The sequence below is a fragment of the Rhinolophus sinicus genome, linkage group LG04, assembly GCF_036562045.2.
Source record: "Rhinolophus sinicus isolate RSC01 linkage group LG04, ASM3656204v1, whole genome shotgun sequence".
Lineage (NCBI taxonomy): Eukaryota > Metazoa > Chordata > Mammalia > Chiroptera > Rhinolophidae > Rhinolophus > Rhinolophus sinicus.
Window position 1 is genome coordinate 157,422,950 of NC_133754.1, and position 16,623 is coordinate 157,439,572.

The 16,623-nt window shown below is 45.6% G+C and overlaps 1 protein-coding gene across 1 annotated transcript in view; it reads left to right on the forward strand.

Annotated features, from left to right (window-relative positions):
- The window catches only part of LOC109446137 (phospholipid-transporting ATPase FetA), an 80,539-nt gene extending 64,490 nt beyond the window's left edge, over positions 1 to 16,049 (forward strand). Inside the window, 14 exon segments of the mRNA XM_074331529.1 lie at positions 406 to 594; positions 1,302 to 1,417; positions 4,567 to 4,731; positions 6,534 to 6,645; positions 7,947 to 8,052; positions 8,436 to 8,583; positions 9,123 to 9,306; positions 10,767 to 10,990; positions 12,373 to 12,456; positions 13,743 to 13,988; positions 14,165 to 14,303; positions 15,077 to 15,207; positions 15,307 to 15,468; positions 15,470 to 16,049. Coding sequence (XP_074187630.1) covers positions 406 to 594; positions 1,302 to 1,417; positions 4,567 to 4,731; positions 6,534 to 6,645; positions 7,947 to 8,052; positions 8,436 to 8,583; positions 9,123 to 9,306; positions 10,767 to 10,990; positions 12,373 to 12,456; positions 13,743 to 13,988; positions 14,165 to 14,303; positions 15,077 to 15,207; positions 15,307 to 15,468; positions 15,470 to 15,496 — 2,033 coding nt within the window. The 3' untranslated portion in view covers positions 15,497 to 16,049.
- Positions 16,050 to 16,623: the final 574 nt, after the last annotated feature.

Sequence of the window (16,623 nt, forward strand, 5' to 3'; positions counted from 1 at the left end):
CAGGAGATTCGTTAAAAATTCAATTTCTTGGGCCCTCCTCCCAGATTTTGTGATTCTGGATTCAGTAAGTTTGGATAGGGCCAGGAACCTGCATTTTTAACAAGCCCCCTGAGCCATCTTTACCCACTAAAGTTGGAGAGTAACTGCCTATGTTTTGTTCGCTTGTATACATTGCATGTACCATGTGCCTCTGTAATACTAACTCAGGTCTGTGAAATGAAAGAAAAAAAAACTGACCTGTTGTACACAACCTGACCTCTTAGGGCCAGACTGTGAGGAAGTTTAGAGGAAAAGTGTTCCTTCTTGGGCTCCATCTTTATGTAAGCATTTGGAAGACGGTGTCCCTTCTGGGTGGACTTCAGCTGCACGTCCGTGGGCTCTAGCTGCCCTCCTCTCTCCTGCCAGGTGAGCTGGTGTACCAGGCTCAGTCCCCAGATGAAGGTGCCCTGGTCACTGCTGCCAGGAACTTTGGCTTTGTGTTCCGTTCCCGTACTTCTGAGATCATCGTGGTAGTCGAAATGGGGAAAACCAAAGTCTACAAACTGCTGGCTATCTTGGACTTCAGCAATGTGCGCAAGAGGATGTCTGTTATTGGTGGGTGCCCCTCCTAGCCCGTCCTCCCCTTGGTCTTTCATACACATTCACACATTGACTTTCTCTTTAATCTATACACAGATGTTTTCTCCCCTCCACATGCCTTCTCACAGGTGTTGTGTCTCAGACACAAACACACAGCCATTCCCACTTTCTCTGACACATACCTTTATATTTTTTTTTATACACAAGGGTGGTGGGGGCTTTCTACCATTCACTAGGGCCCTTCTTCAGTTTTCCTGAGTAGTGGCTTGTAAGAACCCTCAAAGCTAAGAACAGAGAATAAATCCATAAAGCTTGAACTTAGAGCAAGAGATGAGGACAGAAATGTAGAGGAAATTCCTACTATCTTGCTCTCGATGCGTTTGGGTCATTCGTCATCCTTCATTCTTCATCCTTGGTCCTTACGGTACTAGATGTGGGCTTTAGTATAGAACTTGGACATTAGAAGCTAAATGTGATTCTGCATCAGAGACTTCCACAGGTGATATTGAACCCATGGAAGAACTGGTTCCATAAGGTCCTCTCTCATTCTCACCAGCCCTCACTATGTCACTTATCCTATGTGGCCACTCATTGAGTGTTTAGCCCCCCAAAGGTATCAGAAACAGATGTCATGGGAACACCACCGGCCATCCCTCTGGCCCAGACAAGTTCTTATAACAATGGACCTATATGGTTACTTTGTTTAATTTGCTTATCCTTAGTGAGGACACCTGAAAATCGGGTAATGTTGTTCTGCAAGGGTGCAGACACCACCCTCTGTCAGCTGCTTCATCCGTCCTGTAGAGCCATCAGAGATGTGACCATGGGACATTTAGATGTAAGTGTTTAGGTTGCAGGGGAGGGAAGCTGTGGATGGTTCCTTGTATCTGGATATGTGTCCCTGTGTCAGTGTGTTTATTTATGGGTGTATATTGGTGTCTGTGTCTCTTTAATTGATGGAAGAATGAAAGCTTCCTCATTCTGTGGGATTCTCAGTGATCACATTGCCAACTTCTGTGCCAAGATGTTGGATGGCATAGGATCCCAGGGTCATGACAAGGATTGTGTCTGTGGGAGCACTTACCACAGTCAGAATAGTTCTCTCTATGATTCCTGGCTTAGGAGGTCCCATGGTCAGACCTAGAATTTGCTTCAGAATAGGGCCTGCTGGTATGGGAGGCCCACCCCATCAGCCATGATAAGAACAGATTGCTTTTAGGATATGGAGTATAAAGCACCCGGCCTGGGCTGGTTAGGAGGTTGTTTGATATCATCCTCTGATATCTACAGGATTAGAGTCCCCAAGGGTACCTCCCCCCTACCTACTCCATGCTACTTCTACCCCCTTGGACTTGAGCTACATCAGAAAGAAAGACTGGCTCCAGCCAGCTGGCACTAAGAAGGAAAACCAGGTCTGTATTCTCTGGGATTTCTACCCTTATACCTGGATATATAGGGTTGGAAGGATAGGACAGGGAATGGGATGAGAAAGAGGCAGATCAGAAAAATATTTTAAAGAAATAGATTGGTGAAGTTGCTATTTTGTTAGGCCATTTTGGCTTGACTCTACATTAACACATAGAGAATAAATGGCCAGTAAGCACATGAAAGATGTGCAATATCATTAGCCATCAGAGAAATGCAAATCAAAACCATGAGATACTGCTGCACACCACTAGTATAGCTAAAATAAAATAAAAAGATGACCAGACAATAATAAATGTTGGCAAAGATAGAGAGAAATCTTAACCTTCATGCATTGCTGATGGGAATGTAAAATGATGTTGCCATTTTAGAAAACAGTCTGGCTGTTCCTGAAAAAGTTTGGCATTTAGTTACTATCAGATGACCCAGCATTTCCACTCCTAGGTATATTCCCAAGAGAAATGAAAATATACATCCACACAGAAACTGGTACACGAATGTTTATAGCAGCATTATTCACAATAGCAAAAAAAGTAGAAACAACCCAAATGCCCATAAATGGATGAATGGATAAATAAAATGTGGTATATCCGTACAATGAATTAATTAGTTACTAAAAGGAATGGCATACTGATACAGCTACAGTGTGGATGAACCTTGAAAACATTGTGCTAAACGGAAGAAGCCAGTCACAAAGGGCCACATGTATGATTTCATTTATAGGAAATGTCTAGAACAGGCAAATCTATAGAAACAGAAAGTAGATGAGTGGTTGCTTGGGGTTGGGGAAAAGGGAATGGGAGTGACTGCTAATGGGTATGAGGTTTCTTTTGGGGTGATGAAAATGTTCTGCAATTAGATAGTAGTGATGATTGGTTGCACAATTAAGGGTATCATTTTTTAAAAAACACTGAATTGTACACTGTAAAAGACTGAATTTTATGGTATGTACAGTATATCTCAAATGTTTTAAAAAGTCAGTGAAGTGTCCCACATGGGGTGGCTCTTATATCTTATGGTTCCCAGAGGCCACAGTATTTTTTATGGGCAAGTCTGAAAACTCTCATCTGTTAATGAACACAGGAATTAGGTATTTTCTCAGAGAGCATTTCCACAGACTGGCTTCAAAGTGGGCCATAAAACTGTTTCAGATTTTTCAGCCTGCTACCAACCTTAACAGATACCAGCAGTGGCGTCTGATTACACTACTGTATGTTAACCACTGATGATAAACCTATGAGTCAAGCTCCAAAAACCCACTCATGCAGAAGCATAGCTCCAGGCCCTCTGAGACGGGGATCAGCAGGTCACACAAAAACAAGTGGGTCAGGGTTTGGCCCCAGGGCTCTGGTTTGCCCAACAGAAGAGAAAAGGAAAACACACAAGTGAGAGATCAGTAAGAAATAATGTTAACACAGGCTGCTAAATTACTTGTTGAAGAATTAAGAATCTGTCAGTGTATTGTTAAGCTTGTCCAGTCCTATTATCAGTATCCTTTGCAAAATCAGTTTCTGCCATATCTCTTCCTTCTTAAGAAGTCTCTGAGAACTTCCCTCAGGCTTCTGTGTCATAGTTTTGCCTGCCAACAGTACAGAGGTTTAAGAGATGGCATTCCCTACCTATACTACCTATGTTAGTTTCACCTGACAGGTAACATCAGACACTCAGGAGTTGCACAGGGAACTAAGAGCAATATACCAAGAAGATAAATTCTGTTTTCCTTTACTCTTATGATGCCAAAGTGAATTATTCTGAAGCTCACTGTAACAGTGGTCGTGTAGAATTGTTATTCACATGCAATTCTTAATACATAAATCTGCCTCTATCCCATCCTCAGTTGGATATGAGTTCTACCCCAAACCTCCCACATTCTCACCCAGCCCTCCTTATGACCAAGAGTATACTTCCGCAAGATAGCTAGCTATGGTTAGGATATATCGGTGGCCAAGGAGCAAAGAGATGCTAGCTCACCCAGAAAGCATTTCAGCAGTGGCCTAACACTGCTGGCTACGGCCAGTCAACTGAGCCAACCAGCTATAGACAAATACACACAATATGTATGCTATTTGAGATGCCCATTGAATGCTTGATGAAGGAAGGCAGAGAGAGAGGAAAATAAAATGAATATATGCTTGTAAAAAATAATAGCACCTTTGCTTATTTTTATAACAACTCTTTTTTGCTTTATTACTCCCTTCATTCTCATATTATAGACGTCATTATCCTGTCTGTAGGGGGTGAATTATTATCCCAGTTTTATAAGAAAGAAATCTAGAGTGCTTAGTTTTTCCCAAGGTTACACAGCAAATAACCTAACTGTAGATAGAAGCTAGAATCTTCTATGTCTGAGAACTACTTTCAGACTTTAGCCCCAGCTATGCTGCCCCAATCCTTAGGACATTTTGCTGAGAAAGCTCAACAGCTGCTTTCTGGTTAGGCCAGGTACTAGCCCCATGGTACTAACCATTAAACCCTATACTGCAAGCAGATGGGGCCCATGGGATCAGCCTTCCACTCCCTAACCCAGCCCAGCCCCGCTCAGTGCATACACATGTCTTCCAGGATTTTGCCAGTGAAGGCCTTCGCACCCTCATGGTGGCCTATCGAGAACTGGACAGTTCATTCTTCTGTGCCTGGAGCAAAAAGCACAGTGAAGCCTGTTTGTCTTTGGCGAATCGGGAAAATAAAATATCAAGGGTCTATGAAGAGATCGAAAAAGACTTGATGGTTAGTGTGAGGAAGCCTGGGACAAACTGGAAGCGTGATGGGGGACAGCAGTCAGCAGACTGAGCAAGGGCTCTGAGAGTGGCTTCCAGCAAATCAGTAGGTTCAGGCGCTCTCTGGATACTGGAATCCACGCTGATTCAGGATATCCTGGACCTTTGAAATCCATAAATAATGAAAAAAACACACTGGTTATAAATTTCATCTTTCCGACAGTGTTTCTTATCCCAAAGCTGCTTACCGAAACTAATCTGGGAGGAATAACAGATTAGATAATCCAGAACTAATTGATGGACTAATCAAGACAAAAATATTCACTCACTCATTTGACATAATTTATTAACTTCCTCTATGTGCCAGGCACTGTTTTAAGCCCTGTTCATATAGCAGTAGACAAAACAGACAAAAAAGGTAACATATATAGTATGTTAGAAGATAAAAACGCTATGGGAGAAAATAAAATGAAGCCAGGAAGCAAGCTAGGGAGTATCAGCATATGTGTGTGTTTTGGAGAGGGCAAAGCACAGTTGCTATTTTAAATAGGGTGCTTAGTGAAGGAGACATCTGAGCAGAGACCTCAAGAAGGTGGCAAGCCAAGCAGATCTCTGGAGGGTAAGCTTTCCAGACAGAAGAAATGGCAGGAGCAAAGGCCCTGAAACAGGAGCAGCTAGGGTAGCTGGTGCAGTGTCACTCAGGAGGACAGAATAAAAGGACATGAGACAGAGAAGTAGTAGAGGGTCCTGCAGGCCAATAAGGGCTTAGAGTGGGATATGGAAAACCAGTGAAGAGTTCAACCAGAGAAGTGATGAAGCTTTCTGAATGATCTCTGGTTGTCATGTTGACATCATACTGTAGGGGAGCAGGCACAGACCCAGGGAGACCAATTAGCAGGTAGTTGCAATAATACGATTGAGAGATGACAATGCCTTGAACCCTATAAAAGTAATGGAAGTGGTGAGGAATGATCAAATCTGTACTTTTTTTTTTTTTTAAAGGTAGAGCCAACAGAATTTGCTGATGGATTATCTTATAGGATATAAGCAAAAAGAGATGTTAAGGATGTCCCCTGAGTTTTTGACCAAACTGATACAGGCTGGCTCTGCTATAACAATAGAAGTTACTGATACCAAATGGGAAAATTTAGAGATCCCAAAGATCACAAATCTCCTTCCATAGCCAGTTCTGTGATATTTCTAGACTGTCCTTCTAGAGGCCTAGCAGAAGTCAGTAGTTTGTCCTGGTGCCCATCCCTGGGGTTGGCACTGTTGGGATATCATAGAGAGAAAGCATGGTGCTGAACCAAGATGCTTTTAATCTAGTGATTCCCCTTTTCAGGGGCAAAGGCCTTAAAAACCTTAGAGGGCCCCAGTAGATACAAACAAATTAAGTTCACCAAGCTCTTGTAAGGTTGAAAGAAACACTGGAATGAGGTGTGGGGCATCCTTTGTCTGGGGATCCCTGTTGAAGACCAAAGCCATGAAGCGTGCTATGAAGCCAGGGAGAGAGAACATGTGTCGAGAAACAGATGGTTTAGAAGTGGCACATAGCATCACGTATGACTTGGGCAAGTCTTTTCCCTATTTCATCCCTGATATTCTGTGTTTCCAAGTTTGATTTCAGTGTGTGGTTGAAAAGCTGCATCTGTTGAGAGGCATAGTGTGCTGAGTTTTATACCACTGGGGTACTCCTGCCAGGACAGTGCCAGCTTACTAAACAGGATGCTGAGCAGCCAGTTGAGTTGTTGGGTAGCACGAAATGTTGTGACTCTCTCCTTTTTTATGACTCACTGATATCTCTGTTCCAAGCTGTTAGGGGCCACAGCCATAGAAGACAAGTTGCAGGATGGAGTGCCTGAGACAATCATCGCCCTGAACAAAGCCAAAATTAAACTGTGGATTTTGACTGGAGATAAGCAAGGTAAAGTGGAGCTCCTCACCTGACCGATCCTCTTCTCTGTCCACCTTAGCTATTTCTTCTTTTTCTTTTCCTTTTGTTCTTATCCAGTGATTCGAAAAATACCTTATAACCCAGGTCAAGTCCTTACAGGACAGCTCCATTCCCTCTTGATATACAATTTGCTAAGCCTATACTTTATGGCAGATGCTACATGAGGTAGGCATTGAGAACACAGAGGTGAAACAATCAAACATGACCTCTGTCATCCAGGAACTCACAAGCTAAAACTTTTAGAGTTTTCTGACTATACATGCCCTCTCTGTTGTCCCGAAGGTCCATTTTCCCACCATGTCCCTCAAATTCCTCTGAAAATCCTCTTGACTGTGTCACCATGCTCACTCAGCCTTTGTCCCCTGTTGGCTGTACTTCTGCAAAAAGCTTCTGACCTGATCTTTCTGTCTCTTGCCCTTATTAATTTCAGTATAGCCTACAAACAACCATCAGTTTAATCTTCCTAAAATATACTACTTTTATGACGTTACTCCTCTGCTCAGGTGCCCACCATGACTGCAGGTGGCAGTTGGACTCCACTCCCTGGCCTTCACGACCTTGATAATCTGTTTCTGCCTACACATCCTTTTCTCTATCCTCAAGTGACCGTCCCCTTCAGTATGTCCCAAAATAAAGCAACTCCTACTCCAGGGCCTCTGTTTGGGTGGTTTCCCCATTTGAAATGTTTTTTCCTTCCCCTAAACAAGTCTTTCTCATCCTCAAGGTCTTTCTCCAAGAAAGTTTCTATACAAATTGCAGTATTTCCTCTGACTATTGCTACTACTTGCAGCCAGGGTTCAGGACTTAATTTTTTTTTTAATTTTTTTCCTTTAGTATGAATTTATTCCAAATTCCAGATTTCTTGATTAAAGGAAAGACTACAACCTAAGCATGTCTCAGTCTCCCATTAAATCTAGCATAGAAATAAGCACAGTTCTGTTCCAGGAAATACATCCTGTTTGGCTGGAGAAGTGGATACAGACTAGAATTGCTTTAAGAAACAGGGGAAGGCGTTGTAGAGAAGACGAAGCCAGAACGAACCTAGTTACTGATAAAGAACTTGCCAGTCTTTACCAAGTTGCCAGGCTCCTGTGGATATTTGAATATGGTCTCCATTGACCCATGAAAACTGCACTTTGACTGCATCCCTGGCCGATGTGGACAAATGGGCTCTGTAGCCCACTGTTACTGTGTACCAGCCTATGTACCGGCACACGGTGAAGACACCCTGTCCTGGCCAAAATGTGACCTGTGTTCCTCCTTCCCTGCAGAGACTGCTATGAACATCGCCTATGCCTGTAACATATTTGACAACGGAATGGATGGGCTGTTTTGCGTGGACGGCAATGATGGTGAAACTATTCGGCAAGAACTCAGGTACAGATGGGAGAGCTGCCACAGCCCATCCCTGGACCCAAGATTTCTCACTCATCTCTTTACCCAGTATGGCTCCATACTATGAGAAGGCACAGAGAAGAAATGGAGGAGAGGAAAGCAGAAAACCTAAAGTATTTGAGAGAATTTTGTGAAGCAGCATTAGGACTCAAGGAGTCGGAGTATGGGGAGTAGATAAGTGTGGTGTGTGAATGGTCAGGGACGTAAGGTAGTGGCAGGTCTCAGGAGGCTGTCAGGTGTGAGGTCCTGGCTGGCTCTTTGCAGAGGCTCCATATCCACCTTGCCCATTTTCACTCGGGGACACGTTTTCCCTCCTAAGCTCTGGGGCTTCAGGTCAGACACTAACCACTATTCTTGGTCTTCAGTTCAGCAATAGACAAGATGAAACCCAAGCCTCTGCTGGAACCAGACCCACTAAACACCTGCTTCACCACGAAGCCCAGAGCGCCTTTCCGAATACCTGAGGAGGTTCCCAGTGGCAACTACGGCTTGATCATCAACGGCTACAGTCTGGTGGGCAACACAGAGCTACGGCCTGTTCTCTTCTTCCACGGAACTTTTTTCCTGGGTCCAACCCACTTCAGGGGAAATTCAAGACCCATGAGTGACCCTGTTCCCCTTCTCTTTAGGTGTCTTTGTCTGACAAACACCTTTCTCGAGCCTTCTCTAGGCAGGAATAATGAGGAAAGAGAAGCCAAGAGCATATTCCTTCTTTATCCAAAAATTTCACTATTGATGTGGCCTGTCACTTAGGGGAAGAGGGAAGTGAGCAGAACCATGTCCTCCAAAAAGTCACTTGTCCTTATAGCCCAGTCAACCGACTTGACCCAGGCCGAGACCCTGACGGGTTTCCCACTGGAGGCTGGGTCAGTGTGGCGATGCCTAGAGCTGACGTGGGGGTTTGGTCTCCCTTGGGGGTGGAGCACCTTGGGAGCAGGCACGCCTGCCCTCTGTAGTACAGGAGAGTAGGCGGAGAGGGGAGGGGCCTAGGGAGATCCTGTGGGGAGAACCTCTTCGTGCAGCTGAAATGTGGGTGTGTTCCGGTGCCGCAGGCCTATGCTCTAGAAAGGAACCTGGAGGTGGAACTGCTGCGAGCAGCTTGCATGTGCAAGGGGGTGATCTGCTGCCGGATGACACCCCTTCAGAAGGCCCAGATGGTAGAGCTGGTGAAGAGGTACAAGAAGGCGGTGACACTGGCCATCGGGGATGGGGCCAATGACGTCAGCATGATCAAAGGCATGTGAGGGGTGGGGGCAGTAGCCCCAAGGCATGAGCTTGTCCTGTCCCTGCTCCATGGGCAAACCCGATCTGGGGGGCACTGTTGCTCGTTCACACTGCTGCATGTCATATGTGTTGTATGATTTCGTTCATTCATGTTCTGTGATTTCATTCATGCTCCGCTACACCTGCATTCCCATTTATTTACACATGCATACATCTGCCTGTATCCACAGGCACACACACACATTTAGATTCATTCACTTAATACTCATACACACATAGATACGCGTGGCTCCCACAAGAGCTCACGCATATATTCATAGAACAACAGGCTGTGTCACTACCACACCATCTTTCTGAGATGGCATCAAAGCCCACAGAAAGGAGCCCTGGGAAGAAGTCATAGTCTGTTCCTTATTTGAAGGCTGTCAGCCTGAGCAAAGTAAAGTGGGAGACAGGGTTACCCAACTGGGGAATTAGCTGTGAGGCCCAATGCAGGCAGTGTTCCCAAGAGCTTGCCCTGACTACCCTGGCTGGAGGAGAATAGCAGACTTACTGATGCTTCAGACCAATAGAAACAAATGGCTGAAACTGGTTTTAACTTCAGCTGAATGTTGTTAGCCTCCAGCAACTTGTGGTTCTGTGAGATATGGATGCATCTAGAGGTCCTCTAGTCCACCTTCTCTCTCCATACGGGAAACACTAGCAGATATTCCAGACTCAGCCTCAGACTAGGAAGTGTTCTTTCTCTCTTCCCCAGTTCCTAGAACTTCTCTGGTTTTTAGGGCTTTAGAGGTTTTAGTTATTCCATTAAGTAATGCAATAGGTATATGCTAGAAAATCAATGAATTTGGCCTACACTACAACAGACTAATTAAAAGTAATAGGAACTTCAGTCTTATCTTCCATCGAGTATAATCCTTGCTTTATCCAGAAAAAGTCACCTTAAGCCTCCTGAAGAACTTATTTCTCACTAACAAAGTATGTACGTCACTTATTCTTCCCAACAGTTGGATTTCGCTCCTTAGATAAACTTAGGTAATTAAATGTTATGTTGGATTGACGTCCATCCTGCATTTTTAATTGATTTAAGTGGCTTCAGGAGATACCAAGAAATGCTTACCTCAGCATCTAAACAGTAGGAAAGAGCCTAGGTGGCCATAGGAGGTGCAGAGACCATCCAGGACAGCTTTCTAGAACAAGCCAAGAGTGGCAGGCATTCTTGAGCAGCACCATACAAAACAAAATAAAGATGAAGGAGCTGTTTTCTGACTTGTAGGGGAGGGGCAATCCACTAAGGAGAAAACGCTCCAGCCACTAAGTAAGGGCCATTTTGAGCTGGGCCTAACAGTGTTTTCCAAACGTAAAACAAGGCATTTGTACAGCATGAGCTCAGTCTTCTGTTTATACTTCCCAGGCTGGGAGCCCAGCAAACAAGGTCTGGGGCTGAGAAGTTTCTGGGGTTTCTTCTGCAGCTGCCCACATTGGCGTCGGCATCAGCAGCCAGGAGGGAACGCAGGCCATGCTCAACAGTGACTTCACCTTCTCCCAGTTCCAGTATCTGCAGCGTCTACTCTTTGTCCATGGCCGCTGGTCCTATAATCGCATGTGCAAGTTTCTCAGCTACTTCTTTTACAAAAACTTTGCCTTCACCCTGGTGCACGTCTGGTATTCCTTCTACAGCGGCTTCTCCGCACAGGTAGGAAGTCAGGTGGCATTTCCCACTCTGCTCAACAGCGTCTTGTCACCCTCCATTTCAGCCAGCTCAGACCCTTTTTCTCCTCTAGAGACCAGTGTAGGATATGCTGCCATCACCTGTAAAGCTCCTCACCCATGCTTATCCCATCTCCCAGCCCCACACTGAAACTTAGATTTCTAACCCCTAGCTTTCCTGGCCTGGCTCTGACAGGGCCTTGACTCCTACCTTCAGAACTCACCCATAAGATGTTTTCCCCTTTTCCCTGACATAGACACCTAGAGTTTCCAAACATACGTAATGGAGGGAATTTCCTAAGTCTGGGAGTTGGGCTTTTTGGTTGTGTTTGTTTGTTTGTTTTAGCACCCAAGGTAATCCTTATGGAGCAGGCTAAACCTCAAAGGTCCCCTAGGTCTTGACAGACAGGCTGGTTATGGCGTTCACCTAGAGCCATACTTGGAAACACAGCTACCCATTACTTCTCCTTCCACACCCGAACACGCACTGTTGTTGCTCCAATGACTTAATTCCACATTTTGAAAAGAAATCTCCCCCACGATAGTGGGGAGAGGTGACACCTGGATTTTGATGTTCCACAAGGAATCCCTTTTCCTATGAGTAATTTTTAGGAGTCTCTCAAAAATTCCCAAGAGAAATAACCCCAGGAATGCTTCTCTTGGGAGATACTTACTACGTCTGTTGCCTTGGGCTCCAGGGGGAACAGACCAGTCAGCAGACAGTAGTGGACTTGTATACCCGCGGTGTCTAACAAAGCCAGTCTGGTTTGTGGGAGAGGTGTGTGTGTGTGTGTGAGAGAGAGAGAGAGAGAGAGAGAGAGAGAGAGAGAGAGAGAACGAGAACCAACAAAGATGACCACCTCTGTGGCTGGTAAGGAGAGGAGCCCTCTCTAGGCTCTGGGACGGAGCACCTCACTGGGGAAGGGTTGTTAGGTCTATTCTGCTTGCCAGTGTTAGAAAGAGTCCAGGGTTATAGAAGCTGTTGAATGTCATAACGCAGATACAGCAAATAGCCCAGAGGCTTCCATGCCCGGGAGTGCAGGGTGTTAGCTAGCATTCCCTAGCAGCCAGTCTGGGTTCTTGCTGTGCAGGCAGAAGCAGTGCAGGTCATGGTAGCATTGGTTCCAATCAACCTTGTAAGGCTGACCACAAACAAGCTTGATATGGCCCTACCTCAGCCAGGCAGCCAGTTCTAAATAGAGTAGGACCAAACAGAGACTGAGGTCAGCCTTCTCAGTCAGATTGCTGAAATTCAGATCCTGCTCTAGGTTAGTACAGGGGTGGGTAGATTGAGGACAAAGGGGCTCTCTTGGAGCTGGGACTTTGTAAAAGAGAGACATCTAAGAAATTTTCTTGGTATTCTTCCAGACAGTTTATGACACCTGGTTTATCACTCTCTACAACCTGGTCTACACCTCCCTCCCTGTCCTGGGCTTGAGTCTGTTTGACCAGGTAAGACCAGCAACAAGCCCCTTAGTCAGTGTTGAAGCCCCTGGGCCCTTGAGAAATATTCCCAAGATGAGGAGAATAGCAAGAGCTGAGCTCTATAAAGTGAAGTATAAATGGAATGCTTTCTAGAGCAAGGAAGGGAGCTTATCACCTGGAGAGGTATCATGGGATAAAGTAAAGAGTCTTCCTCCACAGAGAATAATCATCAGTTTTAGAAATCCAAGTTTTCCTGCATCAGTTTTATCTCTAGAGAGAAACATGGAAATTGTGCTGTAAATTTAGTGTGTACAAAAGTAGTGAAAGGAAATAGAGCTATTGGGGCAGGGACTTCAAAAAGGGAGAGACCATTCAGAGATAATGAGATAAACCAATAGTGGGAGGCCTCGGTGGGGGTCCTGAGGGCCAAGCATGGGAGTATGGGTCCTTGTCAGAAATTCCCTGGGTATTGAGGGCCCTGGTGCCCACCTCTCCCTTCCCTTCTACCCCAACCTCCAGTCATGGGTACATGGAATAGAAAAGGAGCCTCCAAAGAGGAATAAAGTAGCTGAAAGGGACATCATAGTATCACGGTTCCTGGTCCCCATCAGGGTAGGAAAGAAAGTCTCCATGAAGTAGCTGCCAGCATCAGACAGCAAGAGGGATAAGCTGTGTCAGTCAGCAGCTCTAACCAGCTTCGGTGGTCTAAATTCTAGGGCTCTACAACTTCTCAACACAAGCCCCAAGCTCTGTTATCCAGAGTTTCAGATTCACGAGCTGAAGATGATCCAATCTCACCCACATAGAGAATCCTCTTACCTGAGTTCACCAGTAGCTATGGGAATAGCAGGACTATCACAGAGCGTGGACACCTATAAGGGACTCCCTGGTCCCCATTGGCTTTCCCCTCTCCTCCCACGGGCTTTTGACACAAAGAATATTCAACCAAAGAAACACTTAAAACTGGGGACTCCTGTCCCAACTTCCTCCCCTACCCCAAGCTCCAGTCCTCCCTCCCAGCTACCCCCAGTCCCAATTGCCCCCTTTCTTGAGTCCCCGCTCCTAACTGCCTCCAGGTCCTTCCACCATCTTGCCCTTCTCCTAGCTTCCTTTCATTACCCAGATCCTTGCCTAGAGAGTAGAACTTCAGGAAGGCTCTGTGCTCACTGCTCTGTTCTCTGGTTGCACTTCTCAAGTCACCCATGAGGAAGCTCCTAGGCAGCCTGCCAGCAGACTCAGTGAGGGGAGAAGCCTCCACTCTGGCGGAGATGGGAACCTTCTGAGCCTTTCTCCTTACCTTCTGGTGCTTCCAGGATGTGAATGAAACGTGGAGCCTACACTTCCCAGAGCTGTATGAGCCAGGCCAGCACAACCTCTATTTCAACAAGAAGGAATTTGTGAAGTGTTTCATGCATGGGGTCTACAGTTCCTTCGTGCTGTTTTTTGTCCCCATGAGGACGATTTGCAACTCAGTGAGCAGTGATGGGAAGGAAATCTCCGACTACCAGTCCTTCTCCCTGATAGTGCAGACCTCCCTGCTTTGGGTGGTCACAATGCAGGTGTGGCCAGTGGTGGTAGGGGTAGGGGGATTGGAGGAGGAGACTGTCTGGAAGAGAGGGAGGGAAGGAAGGAGGGAGGGTGGGGAGGGAGCATCCTCCCATTAGGGAATTGGAGAAGGGAGGTGGCTGATAGGTCCCAGGTTATAGCGTATTGCACATAGTAGGGTGCTTTTCAGATTGCCCTGGAGACAACCTACTGGACGGTGATAAGCCACTTCATCACCTGGGGTAGCCTGGGTTTCTACATTTGCCTCTTAAACTTCCTGTACAGTGATGGCTTATGCTTAATGTTCCCCAACGTCTTTCAATTCCTAGGTAAGTCCCTGCTCAGCGTGTGGCAAGGGGGTGGGGAATAGGGGTGGGGAATGTGAACCAAATATATTTGTTTAGTAAATGTTTATGGAGCAGCTATTACTATGTGCTAGGCTCTATGGATATAGACAGGAATAAGACATGGTCTTTGCCCTAAAAGGACTCAAAATTTAGCTAGGGGAAATATTTTACCTTATAGAGTTTCTAAGATATTTTCAAATTTCTTATCTATTTTGATTTTTACAAGCATTCTCTGAAGTAGGCAGCACAAGAATTATTAGCACCATTTTAGAGACTGGAGGTTTTTAAATTTTAAATTACTCAAATCTAGGTCTCCTGGTTCCCAGTCCAATATTCTTTCTACTGCCTTATTGTCTCCCATATTAATTTCCCTATCTCTCATCTCCATTCTGATGAGGACAAAATACAGCAAGAGTAGATATGTAGACGTAGCTGGCTCCACCTCTCATTTTTCCCCTCCAATGTCCTCTATCCCATTTTTTGTGTCCAGGCCGAAGCTCTAGGATTCCTATAACCTCCCCCCATCTCCTGCCCTGCCCCGCCTTCAGAGAGAGACGAAGGCACGTGAATTCACGATGACTGGCTTGTAAAAAGGATCTCGCTGCAATTCTTTTGCATTTACTTATTTCTCAGGAGACTAACCTGTCTCCAAAATAACTTCCTTCTTTGGAATGGAGAGGTATCTAAATTCTGGCTGACAGCGCCCTTCCTCCAGGCTCTGGTTCAGCCTTTCCCCTCCTGGCTGTTGTTTACAGGTGTGGTAAGGAACACTCTGAGTCTGCCACTGTTGTGGCTGAGTGTTGCCCTCAGCATGGTCCTCTGTATTTTGCCTGCCGTTGGGTACCAGTTTCTCAAACCACTATTCTGCCCCTCCACTGTGGACAAGGTGAGTGGAACAGGGAATCTACCCAGCTATAATTCAATTCATGACCCTCTTTGCCTTGCCTCTGTGGATAAAAACCCTGTCCCCATGCTCTGGCTGTAGGTTATTGACAGAATGCATCGCATGAAACACCCACTGCCACCCCCAGTCCAGACTAAACTGAAACATTCAAGCACTCGACGTTCTGCCTATGCATTCTCCCACAAACAGGGCTTTGGGTCCCTCATCACTTCCGGCAAGTTTATGAGATCCATGATGCCCAAGAAAAGATAGCTTTTCTTTTAAAAAGTAGAAGCCTTTAGGGAAACTCCAAAGGAGTCGGTCATTGCTCTTCCTCCCTTGTATTCACCTAACTTAGTAAGGAGAGGTTAGGGTCCCTGGGAAAGCAGCATAAACCTGCTCTTCCACTCTCACTCCCGGGGCTCGGCTTCTTCATTCTCTAAAAGACTGTACCCAAGTAAGGCAAGGAAAAGTGAAGTAAGAGCTCCCAGATATCTGTCAGAGTTACAGCATTTCAAGAAAAAGCGATGTAGGCCTCCTTCCCACCAAACCTTCTAAGTTTTAATCCAGACAAGCAAATGTGGAAGTAATGGGTGCACAGGGGCCGTATGGGGAAGGGAAAAGAAAATGGAGCCTAAGAATCTTACTCTGGGCCCTGTTTCTCATGCCCAGAGCAACCATAAACCTTGCCAGAGCCCCACACATCGTCCCACGCAGGCACGTTTCTCAGGTTTATTTGGGGGATTCAGGGTGAGTCTTTTGCTGGCCCTGGGTAGCAAAAGGAGGAGACAGCTGTGAAAAGTTGGTCATAAGAAGCTGAAGGAGAGTTTCTGGACCGCCCCCCACACACACAAAAAAAGACGAACAAAGGAGGTGATTCCTGCCTTAAACGACAGCTCAAGATGTTGCCTTCTTTCCCTTCCTTTGATGCCTTTGACCCAAGAACTGACACCTTTTTGGGCCTCAGAGCTGGGAGGAGGAGACTGCAGGGGATTTTCAAAAATCTTTTCTTGAGGAGATATAATTGGTGAACATTTGTCTTCATTCCATAAAATTATTTTGAGAAGAAATTGTATGTATTTGGGAAATTATTTCTAAGAGTTTATGGAGTAATAAATGGCTTGTTTTGGAGTGGAGAGATTTGTATGGTCTTTGGGGCCCCCGGCGACAATCATTGTCTCACAGACCCCCCCCACCACCATCTCCCTTCAAATTAAACCAGTATCTCCCCTACCCCCTTTTTCTCTACTTTTTAAAAGCTCCATGCCACTTTTCTGCCCCCTGCTGCTAAACTCTGTATTCGCCTCACTATGATCACATCTTTTAACCACATAGCTCTATCCTCTTTGCACACCTTAAATATTGGTTCTCAAAGCTCAGTACTAGGTTCTCTGCTCATCTTTCTCTGTACACTTTTCC